The sequence below is a fragment of the Chrysoperla carnea genome, chromosome 5 (assembly GCF_905475395.1).
Source record: "Chrysoperla carnea chromosome 5, inChrCarn1.1, whole genome shotgun sequence".
Taxonomy (NCBI): domain Eukaryota; kingdom Metazoa; phylum Arthropoda; class Insecta; order Neuroptera; family Chrysopidae; genus Chrysoperla; species Chrysoperla carnea.
In genome coordinates this window covers 65367611-65388090 of record NC_058341.1, presented here as the reverse complement: position 1 = coordinate 65388090, position 20480 = coordinate 65367611, and the positions used below count along the sequence as shown (strand labels likewise).

The 20480-nt window shown below is 31.0% G+C and overlaps 1 protein-coding gene across 1 annotated transcript; it reads left to right on the top strand.

The window, feature by feature from the left end:
* The first annotated feature begins 15872 nt into the window (after positions 1 to 15872).
* Positions 15873 to 20171, top strand: LOC123300853 (high mobility group B protein 13). The gene is made up of 4 exons (XM_044883510.1): positions 15873 to 16150; positions 16219 to 16429; positions 16486 to 16644; positions 19828 to 20171. The coding sequence occupies exons 1-4, from the start codon at positions 16077 to 16079 to the stop codon at positions 20164 to 20166; spliced, it is 783 nt and encodes a 260-aa protein (XP_044739445.1). The 5' UTR covers positions 15873 to 16076; the 3' UTR covers positions 20167 to 20171.
* The last annotated feature ends 309 nt before the right edge of the window (positions 20172 to 20480 follow it).

Sequence of the window (20480 nt, the reverse complement as noted above, 5' to 3'; positions counted from 1 at the left end):
GAAAATGTACAATATAATTTTTAGTATCCAAAACAAGTGAAGACAAACAATAGGAATATTTATATATTTTTTTATATTTTTAATTCATTGTTTACACCGTTATATTTAGCTGGCATTTTTACCTAACTTCACCGTTTTCGATATATAAGCGTTTGATGCTCAGGCAAACATTTTCCTCCACTGGCTCCCATAAAAATCAACCAAAGATAAGTCAATTCTCGGGTTAGACTGTTTTTTCGGTTTTATTTTGTCGATTATAATTCTTAGTTTACATCAAACCCATTATGTGTATATTTATAGTCATACAAACCAAATCTAACAATAAAAATAAGACGGTTAACCATCAAATCAATACCATCATCAAAAATACCACAATGAGACTATCTGCTAGAACAATTACTTTTAAATTTATGCACTACTTGGTCTTTACAAATCGACAAAACACAGAATCGAGTTACGTCTGTAAATTCAACAGCCCCTTTTGAATTAACTGCAGTATTTAATATTAACTTTTGAACTTCACGATAAGTCAATGATCCAATTTGAACAGGAGCGATCGAAAATTCTTCAATTGTCATCAATGGAAAACGTACATTTAAGTTATTACGTTTTCCATTGATGACATATAAAGAATTTTCCTAAAACCAATCCCTTTTTAATGCAAGGCTAATTAAATTTTTGGGCAAAATCTAAAAAACATTGCTTCGAAAATGTCACTGCAGCTGTTTAAAGTTTATTACAGCTGCAAGTGACATTTTTGAAATATTTTTATTATTTTTATCTGAAACTAGTTAATGAGCTGGTATTCAACGTTAGTGTCACAATGAAAAATTATTCGATGTACATTTTATTGTGGTGATAGATAAATAAACAACATAATAAGATTAACTTTAAATCTATGCACTACTTCATCTTTACGAATCAACTTTTCACACCATGGAGGTACATCTGCAAATTCAACAGCTGCTTTGAATTAAATGTAATATTTAACACTTACTTCCGAACTTCACAATAAGTCAATGATCAAATTTGAACTGCAGCGATAGGAAATTCTTCAATTGACATCAATGGAAAACGTATATTTAAGTTAAAACGTTTTCCATTGATGTCAATTAAAGAATTTACCTTAAACTAATCCTTGATTTTCTGATGTAAAGCTAATTGTTTTCTTGCACATTTTCTTGACATCGCTGATTTATTATCAATACTAGTTTCATCTGTGTAAATAAATTTTATAAATGTTAAAAATTTATTTACACAGATGAAACTAGTATTGATAATTGAATTCAATTGTTTTTTCATTTGATCAGAATCAGTTGCTGAAAATCCAAAAACATTACTTCAAACATGTTACTTGCAGCTGTTAAAAGTTTATTACAGCTGCAAGTGACATGTTTGAAATATTATTTTCGTCTAAAACTAGTTAATGAGCTGCTATTCGATGTTGGAAAATGAAATGTATATCGGATAATTTTTTTGTAATTTTAAATAGAAACCTAAAACGTGGTTTGGTATTAAAATCAGAAACATTTCAGAGGGGTAAAATAATCTGGAGGGGGAATAGACAATGTCGCGACTGATCATATATCGACGCGCAGCCTAAATCGCAAATGATAGAAGTTTGGAATTTCGAGAGGATATTGACTTTATCTGTAGCATTTGAGAAGGAGTTTTTCGAAATCCATCCCCTAAAGATTGTATGAAAATATATACCAACCATCATTTTTGAGTTCACTACTTAACCGATTTTTAAAATTATTTCATCTATAGAATGCTACGTTATCAGCAAGTGGCATGGTCGTATTTTCTTTTTAAAATAATTAAAGATTTGCACTAAAAGTTAAAATCCATTAAATAGTGAACAAAAGGGACGTTAAAAGAATTGAAGGCTATAACCTGAATATCTAGTAGTTATTTATATTGTTTAAACAATATATGTGCAAAATATTTTTTTCCACAAAAAATTGTATTTTAACTTAACAACAATAAAAATGAATTTTAACTTTCGGTGCGGAGCCTTAGCTTATTAAAAAATAAATGTAGCATTCTATAGGAGAAAGAATTTATTAAATCGGATAAATAGTGATCTCAACAATGAAGATTTGTATATATTTTCATACCCTATTTTATGATGGGATGAATTTCGAAAAAATGACACCCACAGTATAAAATCAATATCCTCTCGAAATTTCAAACTTCTATCATTAGCGATTAAGGCTGTGCTTCGATATATCAGTCACGAAATTACCTATTCCTCCTTCAGATTATTTCCGACCTCTGAAATATTCCTGATTTAAAATAATATACAAATAGAATCATTTAGAAAAAAAAATCATTAAAATCGGAGCTGTTATTGAGGATTCCCTAAGAATGGCTATTTTATGCATTCCTTTATCCGACTAATATTTAACATTTGTTTTTCTCCAAAACTAGGCATTGGAAATGAAAAAAAAATGTATTTAAGTTAAAACCTTAAGTTAAATTATTGAAAACAAAAAACTAATGAGTACGGTAATGAGGACAATTTAAAAAAACATATATTTTCAATTTTGATGATGAATTATATATATTATTTTCGATATTTTGAGTAATTTTCGAAATATCAAAAATTGAATATTTTGTTTAATTATTTAGCTTTCGATAATTCGAAAACCAAGGGAGATATAGAAAATTTTATTCTTATTTTTCGTCTACATTGATAAAGTTATAACAAAATTCATCATCAAAGTTGAAAATAGGGAACAAATAATTTCAACCACAAATCTTAACTTGCCTTGGCGCTCATACTACCTTAATTTTAGTTAAAGATGAATGCGATTAATTGAGACACATCAGTATCTAAATAATCCACACAATAATGTTGTAAAATTGTTACTTTAAATTTTTTTCTACGTGTAAAGTAGACATCGTAGTAGAATTAGACAAGGTATGTTCGATGGGGAACGGGTTTTGATTCATTTCGCACACGTACCCAGTCGACGCCATCTTAGCTTGTTCCCGCTTCCTGACTGAAATGTTGTAAAAACGTGAATACGTTTTTGTGAACAATCCTTGATTTTAGTAACGAAAAAATCGTTCCTTACAATGAATGGAGGCGATGAGAGCTTGTTCCCGCTTCCTGATTGAAATGTTGTAAAAAACGTAAATACGTTTGTGTGAACAATCCTTGATTTTAGTAACGAAAAAATCGTTCCTTACAATGAATGAAGGCGATGAGAGCTTAGTGAGTTAAAAATATTCTTAAACTAGAACAAATTTTCAATTTTCTCATGTATAATTATGTAGGATTATCTTTCTATTGCATAAAACTCATTCCTATGTGCATAACAATAAAATATAGACTCATACCTTTAAAATGAGTACCTTAAAGTACAAAAATATTATTTATTGGCCAGTTTACGGACGTTTCAAACCAAGCGCCGCGCGCCCATCTTATTCGATATCATTTTTGTTTACAATTTTAACCATATCTCCGGATCTATTGCTCGTATCAACACGAATAAAAAAAGAAATATTTGTTTTTTCATGTAGAATAAAGTGATACAAAATTGTTTGCTATAAATTTTTAATAGCTAAACCGTATAAACAATTAATAGGTTTATAACAAATTTTCCTCACTCTGGGTGATAAACAAATTTAAAATTCGGATTCAGTGGGATAAAATACGTCGAAATACACTTCTGGTTCGGTAGGACCTTTAAATGCATAAGAAACCCACTCAGCGCCTACACTATAAACAAAAAATCAATATAGCAATGACTGGGTCCCGTGGGAGAGAGATTACCGAGAGTGAGTGAATGTCCCCATCCTACTCTTATTTGCGCAAAAGCATACCTTTCCTAATTCTACTATGGTAGAAATAATTGTTTCATTATCAATTCTAGTTTCATCTGTGTAAATAAATTTTAGAAATGTAAAAAATATTGTTGGTTCAATTGAACTAAATTGAATTAAATATAAAACGGTTAACCATTAAATCAATACTATCATTAAAAATGCCACAACTGGACCATATGATAGAACAATTACTTTTAAATCTATTCACTACTTACGGCCTTTCAGAATCGACATTTCGCACCATGGAGGTACATCTGCAAATTCAACAGCTGCTTTTAAATTAAATGTAATACTTAACATTTTCTTTTGAATTTCACGATAAGTCAATGATCCAATTTGAACGGGAGCGATAGAAAATTTTTCAATTGACATCAATGGAAAACGTATATTTAAGTTAATACGTTTTCCATTGATGCCATATAAAGAATTTTCCTAAAACCAATCCTTGATTTTTCCGTGGACATTTTCTTTTGTCCATTCAGTTGTCGAAAATCCAAAAAAAACATTTCTTCAAACATGTTACTTGCAGCTGTTAAAAGTTTATTACAGCTGCAAGTGACATGTTTGAAAGATTATTTTTGTCTAAAACTAATTAATGAGCTGCTATTCGATGTTAGTGCAACAATTAAAAATTATCCGATATACATTTTATTGTGGTGATAAATAAATAAACAACATGATAAAATGTATATCGGATAATTTGCTAAATAGAAACCTAAAACGTGCTTTAATCGTTTTTTTTTTTATATATGAAGCATTTTTATTCATTGAATTAATTTTGATTAAGGTATTTCGGATGCTAATTTTTTCAAATTTAACATCCAACTCTAGGGCATGTTTAGCTAAATCGCCTTATTTTGAGGTAAGCTATTGATAAATGGTAAGCACGGTCGTATATACAGGTCTAACAACTCGTTGCCCAAACCTGTGACCGATACGCGTATCGCTACTGGAGCTTCTTGATCTAGACTGCAGATGGCGTGCTTGTCGAAGTTTGCGTTATCAATACGAAATAAAGTATACCAAATGCAAACGACTACTCATGCGCCACCAGTGTTCCACGCGGGAACTACTTTACGATTCAACTATATCGATCACGCTTCACTCTATGTGATGGTATATGTAGTTAACAGACCTGTTTATATGACCGTGATGGTAAGTAATCAGGTGGTCTAAATTGGAACTACTGAAAAAACGGTCCACTTCCTGTTTCATAGTACAAATTTTTATCGCCAGGTGGCGGGATTTATGTGATTTGAATTTAAATATTTTTATTGCCCTTAAAAAATGGCAAGTACAAGTATTGCCATCTGGTACTTTTGATTTTAATTAATTCGAATTATTATCGCCAGTTGGTGAGTTGCAACTCCCAGTTATCAATATGTAGTAGAGCGTTTTAAAGATCTTTTAGTAACATCCTGTAGAAAGCGGCTTCAAAATTGGATTTTAGTAAAGTTAATTTGCAAAAATTAAAGCGCGCAAGAGATTGTGAATTTGACTGGCAATTTTATTGAAAATCTTTTTTTTTCGTATATCTCATCTTTATAATAAATATTTTATTTTGTCATGTGCATCACTGTTTATTTATTCCCATTTTCCTTCATTTAACACATAAGAATTCTAACCCTCGTAAAGACGACGTATAGACCTACCCTGCTAATGATACGTTCAAATCACTGTATTATTTTCTAATCCCTATCTATAAATTTAAGGTTCAATCGGTCAATATAAGTTCAAGCTACGTGGAAAGAGGCAGCGAGGGCCAGCTTTTTCCTCTAGGCGTCGGGCTCTTGTTCACCTAGTCACTCGTTGGTTCATCAATGTCAGATAATTTAAACTTGATCGGATCCAGTTGCTGAAAATCCAAAATAATTGCCTCGAAAATGACACTTGCAGCTGCTAATAGTTTATCCGATAAACATTTTATTGTGGTGAAAAATAAATAATAAAATGTATACCGGATAATTGTTCATTATACTCCAGGAAACGAGGTTTAATCCTCTAAATTCTTTCCTATAGCACCGATTTATATGATAATTTAGGATTAAGCTTTGTTCACCTTCTAGATCAAAAGTTATATGGTGCCTAATGGGGCTTTTTTCCAGGGAGAGGTAACCAAAACTTCTAAAAGATGGAAAAATATATATTGAAAATGGCAACGAGAATCGATAGAAAAATGAAATATAGAACAAGCAAAAAAGTTTCATTCAAATATGTTTCGAAAAATCAATACTTTCCGAGCTATTGGCGAGTGAAATTCGGAGTATTTAGCGTTAAATTTTCCAAAAAAACAAAAAAATGTCTTAATCGTTAGATAACTCGAAAAATAATAAAGTTACAAAAAAACAGGTTGAAAGGTAAAATATTTTGCGGAAAAACAGCTAAATTTTCCCCCTCTTTTTTTAACCTTTTTTATTTTTCGATTTATTTAGGTTAGGTTAGGTTAGGTTATATTGGCTGTCCACGAAGGACACACTTAGGCTATAGAGCCCATTGCGATACCATACATGTTTTACCCCCTTTCCGCTGATAATTTCATTTATCAGCTCCTCAATTCCAGAGGCTGAGTGCACCTCCTTCATGCATATACCATGCACTACACTAGCCCATCACAACTGTTAATTAAATTAATTTTGCTGCGACGGCGGGAATCGAACCCGCTACCCTAACCATATCACGGACGGAATTGGTTAGGCTTTAATCAGCTGAGCTAATGGGGCGACAGCTGAGCTAATTTTTTGTTTTTTTTTTTTGCATTTAAATTGCAATATTTTGAAAACTATATATCCGAAACTGTTAGAACTTTTTGAGAATGTTGTCAGTACCGAAATAATGTGAATTGAAAAGCGGTAAACATTAATTTTAGTGCCCGTGGTAAATTCATCAGTTTTTGTGATAAATAAAATATGGAAAAAAAGGTACGGTAAACTTTCTTTTCAATATAACTCCGTTAATTTTCGTGCAAACGACTTTGCACAAAATTTTTTTCATTTTCAAGGTTTTTTATACTAATTTTAAAAGTGTATGATATACTTTTTTCAAAATACGTCAAATTTTTCAGTTATTTAACGTTGTTAAATACTCTGAATTTCAAGCGCAAATAACTCGGAAAGAATTCAATAAATTTCGATCCCAATTTCCTAGATCAATTTTTTGTATTATATAAATAAGTATTTAGACTACCAAGTAGTCATCATCAGTATGATTTAGCAGTCCGCTAAATCCTACCGCCACCAAATTAGCAACTAATAACATACACAATAAGAGTAATTAAGATTAGCTAAATCTTACTGATGATGACTACTTGGTAGTATTTATATAATACAAAAAATTGATTTAGGAAATTGGGGCAAAAATCGAAATTTATTTTGAAATATCCTAAAATTCTTTCTCATTTATTATCTTTGGTAATATTTATATTGGAAAGTAGTGACTTTTCGAAATATCCTTAAATGACACTTTTTGCTTAGATTTTAATTAATAAGAACCAAAATTGTAGGCAATTTAGTTTCATATAACTATGGTTATAACTATTAAAAAAATAACTATTAAGAAAATAAACGAGTTATTCAATAAATAAAAGTGCAAACTAGATCAAAACAGTGTTTGAAAATATATAATACTTACTAATTGACGTCACAGGTCAGTAGCCAATAAAAATCATTTTAAATATCGTGGCTTTTTAACAATTTTTTTCATAGTGTTTTTATTGTTAAAAATGCGTAATTTTCGAGTTTCAGGATCTACTCGACCTATAATTTCATAAAAAATAACAAAAATAATTTCAATTTTTCATGAAAATGTTTTACACTTACAATATTATTAATATCATTGCTGCCTTCTTCATCTTCTAGTATTTCATTTTTAATTCGTCCATCTTCTAGTATTTCATTTGTAATTCCATTGTAAAATCTACGAATTACAAATGAAATACCAGTAAATGAACTAATGTAACATTTTCATCTAGTATTTCATCTTCAATAATGGAGAAATTATTAAAATTTAGATCGAATTTGATACCGGTATAAGATGTGTGCCTTTGAAATTAACATTTTTCGTTATACAAATTTTCGTTGATTAAATTTATTTATCAAGATTCAAGAATATATCAACTTAAAAAAGGCACCCTGAATACTTATTTTATGAAAAAAAAAAGAACGATATGAGTACACTAAAATGAATTTCGCTGCACGATCGGATACGTATCCGACAAAACTATAGTTCATGGAATTATACAGGTCCTGAACAAACCAAATCGAGTAACATCAGTATCTGATTAAATCGTACCCATCTTTAATCAAAATTCATAAATAAAATTAAAATAATTTAGTTAATAAAATAAACGGTAAAGGCTATTCGGACACTATACGGGTGAATCGACTTTTATTTTTGTTTGAAAGGTAATTTAATGGAGAGTGTTCTTAGCTTAACAAAATCGGTTCAGATTGGAGAGAGCTAAAAGGAAAACACCGAATTTTCCGGGGTTTTTCTTAATTTTGTTTTATCTGTTTCTGGGGTTTTTTTAAAGTGATTTTTTTTTTGAGATTCACGCTAGACACATGATAGTGTCCAAAAAAAATCACACTAAAATAAAATAAAATAATGATTTCCTTCCAATATCGCGGGTTATCTTACTCGCATATATAGACTAGGATTAACCTAAACACCGATCTATATTATTCACGCATGTGTACGAACAGAGCCGAATTTAGGACGAGGCCAGCGAAGCCATAAACTCCACCAAATCGAATCAAATATAATAATTATTGATCCCAAATTCGATAGACACTAAGAAAGGTTTCTAGTGTAGTTGTTAGCAAAAGTAGTCTAGTGTAGTTATAGTTGTCGAATAACCACAGTTGACCGGCTATCGTGTATGACTGCTTATGAACGAATTTCAGCGTACGAAGTCGCTGATGAACGATTCGGTTTCTAGGCTGAAATGACCACAATGGAACATTCTTGGTTGGAACTAAAGGCCAAAAATCGTGTACATCATCATTACGCTCACGATTTGATCTCGCCACTTTACAACAGTACGAAAAGAAAAAGGATGAATCCAATGAAATTTTTCTCTACCGAATAATTTTGCAAAATAATGTGCAATCTTTTTGCAATGCAGAAGTGGCACTTTGTATTTATTTATCGATAATGGTAACTAATTGCAATGGGGAAAGATCATTTTCAAAGCACTCAAGATTATAAAGAACAGATTGCAAACGTCGGTGGCTCAAGAACGCTTGTCGAATCTCATGCTTTTCAGTTTGGTAAGCATTCGCCGTGATATGAATTTTGATGATATTGTCAACACTTTTGCAATAACAAATCGCGCAGTTTTTATTTAATTATAATTAATAAACGATTGTCAGTGTGAAAATTTAATATAAGAATAAACTTTTTCATATACATTATTTTACTTGAGTATACTCCACTATTTACGAAAAAAATTTTGGGGACCTCCATTAAATTTTGGCCACACGGCCTCCGAATTATAAATACGGCCCTGTGTACGATAAACTTGTTATGTCGGTATTTAATTTTAACAACAAAAAATAAATAAAGAACCCACGATTTGGTATATTTTTTAAATAGATAAATTAAAAAAAGGTTTAGGTTTCCACGGCTTCCATAAGATTATATTAAAATTGCTTCTTGGAGAGAAGTGTGGTAAAAAATCACGATCTAGTAATATAAAGTCATATAAAATACCTACATGTTATATAAATAATAAAAACATAATTATTTGGCAATCGAATGTTTTAAATTGTTATAAATAATTGAGCTAATAAAATAAAATAAAATTTACCGCAATCAAAATTATATTTTGACAAAATCCAAAATGAAGTTCCATGCAAAAAGTAACGACGGTTAAATGAAGCAGAAAAAACTGTCAACTTCTGTTGTTGAAAACACGTTGTCTCCACCACGCTTCACAGTTAGTCGACTCTCGACTATCCACTATAAAAGAATTATAATAATGTTTATGGTTGTGTTATGGAGTGTAGAGAAGAAGGAGAATCATCTCTTATGACTGTTTGACCAAAAAAGTGTCAACAAAAAGCTGTTTGCTGTCAAAGACTATAGGATAGGACCTATGCTCTTTGTTTGCTGTTAGATTATGTTCCAAAACCAACTAAAAACGCGCTGATGACCACTGATGATTCTTGGCTATCCTACTCTATTAACTTGTTTAGTTATCTATCCTACTCTTATTACTTTGAGAGGCGCTGATGACCACTGATGATTCGATGTGAATTTGGCTATCCTACTCTATTAACTTGTTTAGTTATCTATCCTACTCTTATTACTTTGACCACATGTTTTAAAATGTACACTTTTGATACATTATTTAATGCTTTACGATGGACACTTTTTATATACAGAGATGATTCTCCTTTTACTCTACACTCTATAGGTTGTGTTCATGTGTTTGGTTCTTGAAATTTAAATAAACATGGCGTACTACCTTACTCCTTAGATCATATATTTTAATAGATAAGCCCAACGTATACAAGCATGTATATTTTGGCTGCACAGAGTAGATTAACAAAGACAAAAATACAATATTCAAACAGCTGACGGAGAAACACAATACGAAAGCATGGTATTCAATGCGCATAATCGTATTGAAGGAAGTCAGCTGCTTCAATAGTTACTGTTTGTATAATTAATTCTGTATAAAAGTTCTAAAAAATTTTTAGTAGTTGTTTTCATTTGCAAGAAATATTTGTTTTACAGATTAGTAAAGTTTAATTATAAAATAATATTTATTAAATGGCAATTATTATGTTGTAAATACGTGCCAGGATGTTATGTTGTATATTAAGCCATGCGCATTAATAACCATGCTTTCGCATTTATTAACCTTGTCAATCTACTTTGAGACGTGGTTCTCACTATTTAGATCATCTATTACTAGATAGGCCCATAGTAGAATTATACACAAGTATGCAGTACATTTTTGCTTCACAGAGAAGATTAATGGTAGGTCCACACGATACCAACTTCACACAGACTTCTATAAAATTTTTCAAACATAAGTCGGGCATAAATCTGTACAAACAATAGTCTGTATCCAAGAACGTCATCTACTCCGATTCCAACTCCGCACTGAAAGCTATCAGCAATCAGAATAGTACCCATTCATTAGTACATATAGCTCAGCAACTCATAGACGAAACAACAAATCAATGTTCCAGTGTTGTACTAGCATGGATCCCAGCACACAAAGGAATACAAGGCAACGAATTAGCCGACCAATCAGCTAAGGAAGCCACACGAAGTGAAGATATAACAAATACAACAGTAACACATTGTGAAGCTAAGAAACACATAAAAAATGTAATAATGCAACACTGGAACCAAAAATGGCTACAACTTTTACCGACTAAGCTCCATGCAATTCGCGATAATATTTTTGACAAACTACCAACCCTTGACCGCCAAAATTATTGTAGAATCATTAGATTACGGATTGGACACACGAACATGAGCCATATTCATCTCATAACCAAAAGTAACCCAAACCAATGCTAACACTGCAACGCAATAATATCGGTGAATCACGTTCTTTCACAATGTCAGGGATACCAGCATCAAAGAAACAAAAATGGATTACCCTCGGAAGCAAAGGATATCCTCAATGATCCCAAATATTTCCCGAGTCTCTTCAAGTTTATTAAGGACAATGACTTAATTATATGAACAAATTTTGTATTAATAATAAAACATGTAAATAATGTATAAGTTTCTGCGGTCGCTAATGACCTAGACGTTAAAAGCGACCTTAAATAAAATAAATAAATAAAAAATAGTCTGTATCGTGTGGACCCACCATAACAAAGACAACAAATACAATATTCAAACAGCTGCTGACAGAGAAACACAATACCAGAGCATGTTATTCAATGCTCATGATCGTATTGACGAAAGTCAGCTGCTTCAATAGTTACTGTTTGTTTAGTTAATCTATATATATAAAAAGAGAGTGTTTGTTTGTATGTCCCCGATTTTCCCTAAAACTAACCATTGACCTTCGGTAGGGGATTATGTCATTGGGTAGCCCTTAGGCTTCCATTGTGAATAAGGGAGTTTGGTGGGGGTGCATTGTGAATAAGGGAGTTTGGTGGGGGTGGAATTAAAAATGATCTAGGAATTCATAGAAAATAGATTAAAAAAATAGTTCTAATAATTTTCAATAGATGGCGCCACTGTCAATAGTATAATTTTCACTAGATGGCGCTACTGGCGCAAATGTCTTTCGATTTTTCTCGAAAATTCTGGAATGTCCCATGGATTTCTATCGAATTTTCTAGAATTTTCTCCAACATTCTGGAATGTTCTATGGATTTCTATCGAATTTTCTAGAACTCTCTCGAATATTCTCGAATGTTGTATGGATTTTTATTGAATTTTATCAAACTTTCTCGAACAATCTGGAATGTTCCATGGGTTTCTGTCGAATTTTCTAGAATTTTCTCGAACATTCTGGAATGTTCTATGGATTTCTATCGAATTTTCTAGAATTTTCTCGAACAATGTTCTATGGATTTCTATCGAATTTTCTAGAACTTTCTCGAATATTCTGGAATGTTCCATGGGTTTCTATCGATCTTTCCCTTACTTTTCCGTACACACAGAGAGTGTAGACATAATATTGGGATCGGCCAAAAAAATCTTACTGTTCCGTACACACAGAGAGAATTAAAAAAAAAGTCTTTCATTTAACAATTTTGATATTTAAATGTGCAAAAACAACCCAGCGAAGCGGGTTTAACAGCTAGTTCTGTATAAAAGTTCTAAAAAATGGTTAGATATTGTTTTATTTGCAAGGCATATTTTATGAAATAAAATTCGAAAACTATAATCCTGACTCTAACAAAATTGTATTCCTAAAAGTATGAAAACAAGAAAATATTTTCATCTGAAATTGTTATGGTCAGTTAAATCGTCATTACAGTCTAAAAATAAACAGTTTTCCTCGGGATGTTACAGTTGTGGGACCTTTTTTCCATCCCGAGGAAAACTGTTTATTTTTAGACTGTAACAACGATTTTACTGATCATAACAATTTCAGATGAAAATATTTTCTTGTTTTCATACTTTTAAAAGCAGGATATTGTTAGAAAGTCAGGGTTTTAGTTTTCGAACTTTATTTAATTTAAACTATTTTGAGGTTATAGTTTTGTGGTAAAGTATTACAATATATATTCGAAAAATACTAATTACGCCCTTTCATTAAATTATTATTTGTGTTTAGTTCGTGACTCTTCATGCCCTCTAGAGAGCGCCATATTCAATTTAATGTGACGTCATAGCCTATAACCACAGGATGATCAAGACACTTTTAACGATACCTCATTTGTCAAATTATGATAAGTAGTTTAGAAGCTAGATGGGAACAGATGAACATACATACATACATACAGGTCAACCACATAGCCCTCGCCATTGTATAGTCAGGGTAAAAATAGACATGTATCACAAGTTAGTAAAGTTTAATTATTGAATAATATTTATTAAATGGCAATTATTATGCTGTAAATACGCGCCAGGATAATATATTGTATATTAAGACATGTCCATGATAATATATTGTATATTAAGACATATTCTATGGACATGTCCACTAATAATCATGCTTCGTCATTTATTTTCCTTCTCAATCATCTTGAAAGGTGATTCTCACTCGTGTGACAATGCCAGTTAGTATATTTTCTATGATATTTTCAAAGCTCGCATATATCGTATTACTATGTCTATATGCATATATCAGAGACTATTACCGATATATGTGTGTTTGTACCATCTAGGCATATACATATCTGTAGTATGACAGAATACATCCGTTTAGTAATGCATCTAAGCGAGATGCATTATATACATGTATTGTAAGACTACAGATACGATACGACAGATCTTCTGTTGTATGCATGCAGAGAGTGGGAGTTTTGTTGCATACTTACTAGTTATCTGTAACTAAAAAACTCCCACTCTCCAAGCGTCTTCCAACTAATATTCAATACATGTATATAATACCTCTCGCTTAGATGCATTACTAAACGGATGTATTCTGTCATTCTACAGATATGTATATGCCTAGATGGTACAAACACATATGATATATTATAGTATTTAATATATTATTTCTCTGAATGTATACAAAACTGTATGTATAAACTGTATGTATACTCTGTAATGTATATAGAGTATATATTACAGAGCCCTATAGTACAGTATGTACGATGCAAAAATATTAACAAAAATTAACCCATCCGGTTTTTCAACGCGATAAGTAGAAGAAAAATAGTAGTTTTAAAGAAAAATACTTTGAAAAAAATCGGTGTTGGTAAATACCCGATTTTCTTTGCGTTTTCACGGTTACATCATGCATTTAAATATTAATAATTATGCAAAGGTTGTAGTGCAACTTCTAATGAAGAAAATTATTTTTTAAATCGTAGATTGCTTCGTTATTAAGATACTATTAAAAGCTACAATTTGAGCCTCGATTGTATTCTTCGAATTCATATAAACCGAGAAAATAAATAGCGAAAAACGCGTTTTTTTGCGGCATTAATTCGTAGTTTCTGGTAAATATTCATCGCATTTAAAGCTAGTCTCATTTTTTTCTAGTGGTCCCTGGTGGAAAAAATATTTGAAAAATGAATAAGTCTTAATAAGTCTTAGGAAACTCTGAAAAAGTCTTAGAAACTTTAAAAAAGTATTAAGAACTCTGAACAACGAAACGAAATTCTAGAAAATACTTTCAAAATTTTCAAAAACCGAATAAATGGCGGATGAAAGGCCGCCATAATTCTATTGGTTTCATTAAACTCTTCTAATTTATAAAAAATAATGCAAGCACTGATTTTCAACACCAGGTATTTTAACTCAATCAATTTGTTTGCTTTCACTTGTTTCTAAAGTATTTTTTCTTAAAAACTCCTAATAGGCCTTATCATCATGCCATAAGCGCAAGTGCTGCGTTCATTTTTTCGTACTGACAGCAATAAGTAGGACTAAGATAGAAGATATTTGTTATTCATTTTAGCACATTGGTTATAAATCATTTAGTACGAAACAAAAGTGAATCGTGATTTTGAAATGAAAAGCCCTATTATGAAAAACCGGTTGAGTTTCTTTTATAAGAAAATTCTCCGCCTGTACTATTCGCGATCGCAAGATACGGTGGCGCCGCGCAGCGAGGATTAGTGAAACTATTATAGAGGATTTTGAGTTTTGACAGCTACACAAGTGCTGAATGTTTTTGTTGTTGAGATGGAAATTATCAAAAATGAAAAACGTTGTGGTGTTCCCCAGTGTGGGAAAACAAGATCTACAGGCGTCAGTTGTCGCACAATGTCGCAAAAACATGCTTGCACTTGCTTCCCGCGCCCGCTTTGCAAGAACAATAGCATTCGATTTTTTTGTTGTCATTGGCTACAAACACTTTGATTTAGATCTCATGAGGTTTCTCGGTGATGTTCGACGTTTGCAAACATGAAGATTTGATTAATAAACAATTATTTTGCTTCGATTGGATACCACAGAAAAACAAGTTTTTGGAACGAGAAAGCGCCTCCCCTTCCATCAACGGCCTTACTGATCCACCAAGTAGATAAAATATATCACCAATATTAATATCCAGGGCTTTCTCCATGTTAAAAAAACAAATAAACAAAAAAAAATGCAAAAATTTATTTTGACAACTTGAACGAAAATCCTCTATATCGGCCATATTGCATTCACACCAGAGCCATCTCTAGGTAATTTCGTTCGCCAAATAAACACCGATGCATATTATTTACGAATGTGTACGATAAACTTAATATTAAGCGGGAATTTAAAATTAATAAATAAGGTCAAGTAGTGAATTGGTATATTTTAATTACATAAATTCAACAAAAGGGATTAGGTTTAATCTTCCACGGCTTCCGTAAAGATTACATAATCTTTATTAAAATTATTACTTGGGGAGAGGTGGGGTAAAATCACGATCTAGTAAGATAGTCATTGTATACATGTTACTGTTACATAAATAACCACAAAACATAATTATTTGGCAACCGAATGTCTTCAATTGTCACAAAATTAGACCTCCTACAACTACATTAAAAATAAACAGTTTTTTTTAAGTCTTCTATGGGATTATTGCTTGAAAACATATGTTATTCACGAAAATTATTGACAAAATTATAAATCAAAATTCATAACCTTAATTATTTTTCATATTAAAGATGTTTACTAATCAGTTATTTCGATTAGGAAATTCAGTAAGGCGTATTCAAAAAACAATATGCGAAAATCCAAGGTTTGTTAACGAAATTTTAAAACAATTAAGTGCCCACTTTTTTTATTTATAAAAAAAATTATGTTTAGGTGCAGAAATTTCAGTACAACAAATGTTAAAAATTTAAGTAAATCAATAGAGGAAAAAGTTGGTCTACCACCACGACCTAAGCGACCATTAACACCATACTTTCGATTTATGAAACAAGTACGATCTAATGTCGTACAAGAAAATCCAAAAGCTACTGCTATAGATATCACAAAGTTAATCGCACAAAAATGGGAGAAAGTCGACATAAAAGTAAGCGCTTTATTACGTACTATACGAAAAATTTCTACTATAAAATTCGTTTATAGGAAAAATTAAAATTTGAAGAAGAATACAAGAAAGATCAGGAAAAATATATAGAAGAAAAGTTGAAGTATGATAGTAAACTTACAGCAGAGGATAGGCAAAAGTTAACGAATGTAAGGAGAGAAATAGATAGTAAAAGAAAACGTAAAGCTAAACGTAATGTAAGTTCAATTAAGAAAAATCATAATATAAGAAAATATTTAGTTTTGAGCCGTGTATGATATTCCTGACAATATAATTTGACAAATTATTACCCTAAACTCTTTAACTAGTGCCAAAATTAAAAAAAAAAATCAGTTTATTACTTAAGCTAAACGTAATGTAAGTTCAATTTGACAAATTTTTACCATAAACTCTTTAACTAGTGCCAAAATTAAAAAAAAAAAAATCAGTTTATTACTTTTCAAAATAACGAAATGAAAAAAGTTGATACAATTTTCAAAAGACTTATCATTTACAAGTGAAAGCAAACACTTGACTGAGTTAATTGTATTTTCACTTTTAAATAGCCACACACACACATAACTGATATTCCCATATTAATACATACTACAAAATCTTCACCTAATTAGCGCCCTCTTGGGCGTAAACACAGTGATGTTTACAAGAAAATGTTTCAAACAAAAGTTGTTTATTTTTTTATAAGGAATATTTTTTACATTTAAACATTTGTTCTATCTCTAATGGTTTACAAGATGGGTCCTACGAACCCAAGACCCAATTGACCTATGTTGCTCAATTACGAACTCGGCTTCACTTTTTACGTCTTAAGCACACTATTAAAATATCAGCTTGATATGTCTTTTCGTTTTTGAGTAATCGTGATGATAGATGGACAGACGACAGACAGACAGACATACGGAAATGGACTAATTAGGTGATTCTATGAACACTTATACCAAAATTTTTTTCGTAGCGTGAATATTTTTAAGCGTTACAACTTGGGACTAAACTTAATATACTATGCATATTTCATATATACATGGTATAAAAACTAATAGTACAGGTACAGATTGATTGAGGTAGTAAACAGAAAATCTGTATACATTTTTGGCTATATTTAAAATAGCCAAAGCTAGCGCCACCAATAACTTTTATCTACTCGTTAACTAAAATTGTTCCTTTTAAAATTATTTTTATACCTTGTATACAGGCAGGATGCTTTTTTAAATTGACATATACTTGAAATACGATAAATAAATTTAATCGAGGAAAAGGCTTAAAAAGAAATATGTTAGTATCAAAGGCAAACATCTTATCGAATTCGATCTAAGTTTCAAGTAAAACTTCACTCTGATTCATAACTGACAAACATTAAATGAACACTTTAAATTAGAAAGTTGTTCTTTATAAATACGCAAATATTTTTTGTTTGAAACATTTTTTTGTAAAGCGAATAGTTTAGATAGTAATTGATAGCAAAATCTAGCTTTTTGTGCATTCGTTCATTCAATTTAAACAAAAAAGGTCTTTATAGACCTAATAAAAACAATTTTGGGGAAAATTTTTCAGTTAGTTTTTGCCTAAACTGTACGGTTTTCGGAAAATCTTTTGAAAAAAAAAAATGTTACTTTTTTAATCAATAACAACTTTCTAATTTAAAGTGTTCTCCTATCTGTTACCAGTTATAAAGTATAAAATGAGCTTTTTATTGTGTCTGAAAAACCTGAGTCAAGTTTAATGTCTGCGTAAGATGTGCGCATATACACCCAATATTTTTGGCTTGAAGCATTTTTATGAAAAAAAATTTATTTTTCGATTTTCAAGCATAGGTTAACTTAAAAAAGCATCCTGTATATCAAGGTATACTAATTTTAGTCCCAAGTTTGTAACGCTTAGAAATATTATACGAACAAAATTTTGGTATAAATATTCATAATATCACCTAATTAATTCATTTCTGGTTGTCTGCTAGTTTGTCTGTCAACACGATAACTCAAAAACGCAAAGAGATATATCAAGCTGTAATTTTCATAAATGAGAGGAACATTGGTCAATGGTAAACCGTTAGAGATAGACAAAAGTTATAAAAAAAATTAATTGAATTAAAAATAGCCTTGAAAACTTTTCGATTGACAAGCTATCATGGGCGTGTTTATCTATTAATAAAAATTCATAAAAAATATCTCATCTGGTTTTCAGATAGGTGAAGGTTTTCTTTTTTTATTAAACATCATTTTTTGGGTAATAGATAACTGAGATTATCATTGCCAACACAAAGCATAAATAACAGCAAGAATCGCTATCAATGGGAGTGGAAATTCAATTTCCTTTACTTTAAAATGGCTCACTATCATCTTTTAACACTTTCGATATCTGTGAATTTTTTTTACGTTTTGTGTTGATATGTAATAACTTTTTTGATCACTGTGATCCAAAGGCGGATTAAGAAAATTGGGTGCCTACAAATCTATCAATAAAGACCTTTTTTTAATTCTTTAGTTTCAAGATCTTTATTTCTTGCGTTAATTGTTCGGGCCAGTTCTACGACCCGAACTTTCGTTGTTTAGAAAAATTTTAAGAAAAACAAACATTTTTCTAAATCATCAGAATACATCGTTACTAACATATAAGCTGTGGTGGGGCAGAAGTTCCCTACCCCGGACATCATGTTGTCTTTATTAAAAATTTAAAAAACTATTGGTTTTTATATTTTGGACTATTCTAAGCATTTTTTGATCCTATAAATTTTGTCTAATTTAAAGTGTTATTCTATCTTTTATCATTGAGGATATAAATTGGCTACTAAAGAAATCCGAAGAACTAGATCCAATCTGATGTCAGAACATGATGTCCTCCATCAAAGTCAGAAAGTTTTATATAAGTTATTTTTGGATTGGTTAACTACAAAACGAGCTATCTAACTAATTATGAATTTTTGTTTATTTTGAAAAGCTCCATATTAAACATTTTTGTTGTCATGAATATCATTTTCGCTCTACAGAATGAGTCTTAGAGGTTACGTTGAATTTCCGACCGAAAATGACCAAACCAATTAATATTTATTATTTTAAAGAAAAAATTAAGCTTTTGCTGCTCCAAAGGGGGTTCTATTTTAAGACAGGTCAGTGATGAAATAACAAAAAAAAAACATTTTTTAAATCCACATTAGTATCCACATGTTATGAATAAGCTTCAGTTACATAAAAAGGAACGGAAATGCTTCAGGTGTACTCCGAAAGTGAAAAATTTTTTCATAATAGGAACAGCCCCGCTGAATTACTACCCTCCTTAGAATTTTATATAATTAACGGTTTGTTATTTTCGGGTGGTAGTAAATGTCTACAAAATTCAACGCAACCTTCAACGTAAAAAAATATTCTATTTATCTGTTTTTATCACAGAAATGTAAGGAATTCAAAAAACCAAAAAAAAATCCTTCAGCTTTTGTGCTATGGATGCTTGAACAATATCCTGAACGTGGTTCGGAGCCATTTAGAACGTTTCAATTGCGTGTTGCACAACAATGGAAATCCATGTCCGATAGTGAACGAAAACCATACGCCGATCGTGCAAAAGAAATGAATGAAAAATACAAAGAAGAGCTTACACAATGGGAAGAGAAAATGATTCGATTGGGTAACATTGATATCGTACGTAACGATTCAAAAGTTTTGAAAATACCATCGAAAACGAATCGTCAACGTACAAAAACAAAAACTACACACGAAGCTACACAATAGGGAATCGGGTGTCCCAGTTTTATAAATCAAGAATCACTTCCACAATCACTTATTTTATCGGAAAATTTAACCAAACATGCTGAAAAAAACTGGGATACGGGAGAAATTGTCAGTGAAAATCATAAAAAACTTGAAAAATTAGCAGTTGTTGTACCAAAAGTTCCTGGATCAACGGATAAATCTATTTCAAAATTGTCTAATTCTATTGAACAATCTGAGAAACTCATCGATTCGAATGAAAAAATGCCCGAAAAGAATACAAAAGTTGATAAATTAACAAATAATAAATCAAAAAGCGATCAGTCAACCGATAA

What these genes read in the sequence shown, in the direction of transcription:
- LOC123300853 (XM_044883510.1), top strand. Translation starts at nt 16,077, where the DNA reads ATGTTTACTAATCAGTTATTTCGATTAGGAAATTCAGTAAGGCGTATT. An exon ending in GGGAGAAAGTCGACATAAAA is followed by an intron (nt 16,430 to 16,485) that starts GTAAGCGCTTTA and finishes ATTCGTTTATAG; the next exon opens with GAAAAATTAAAATTTGAAGA. An exon ending in AACGTAAAGCTAAACGTAAT is followed by an intron (nt 16,645 to 19,827) that starts GTAAGTTCAATT and finishes TTTTTATCACAG; the next exon opens with AAATGTAAGGAATTCAAAAA.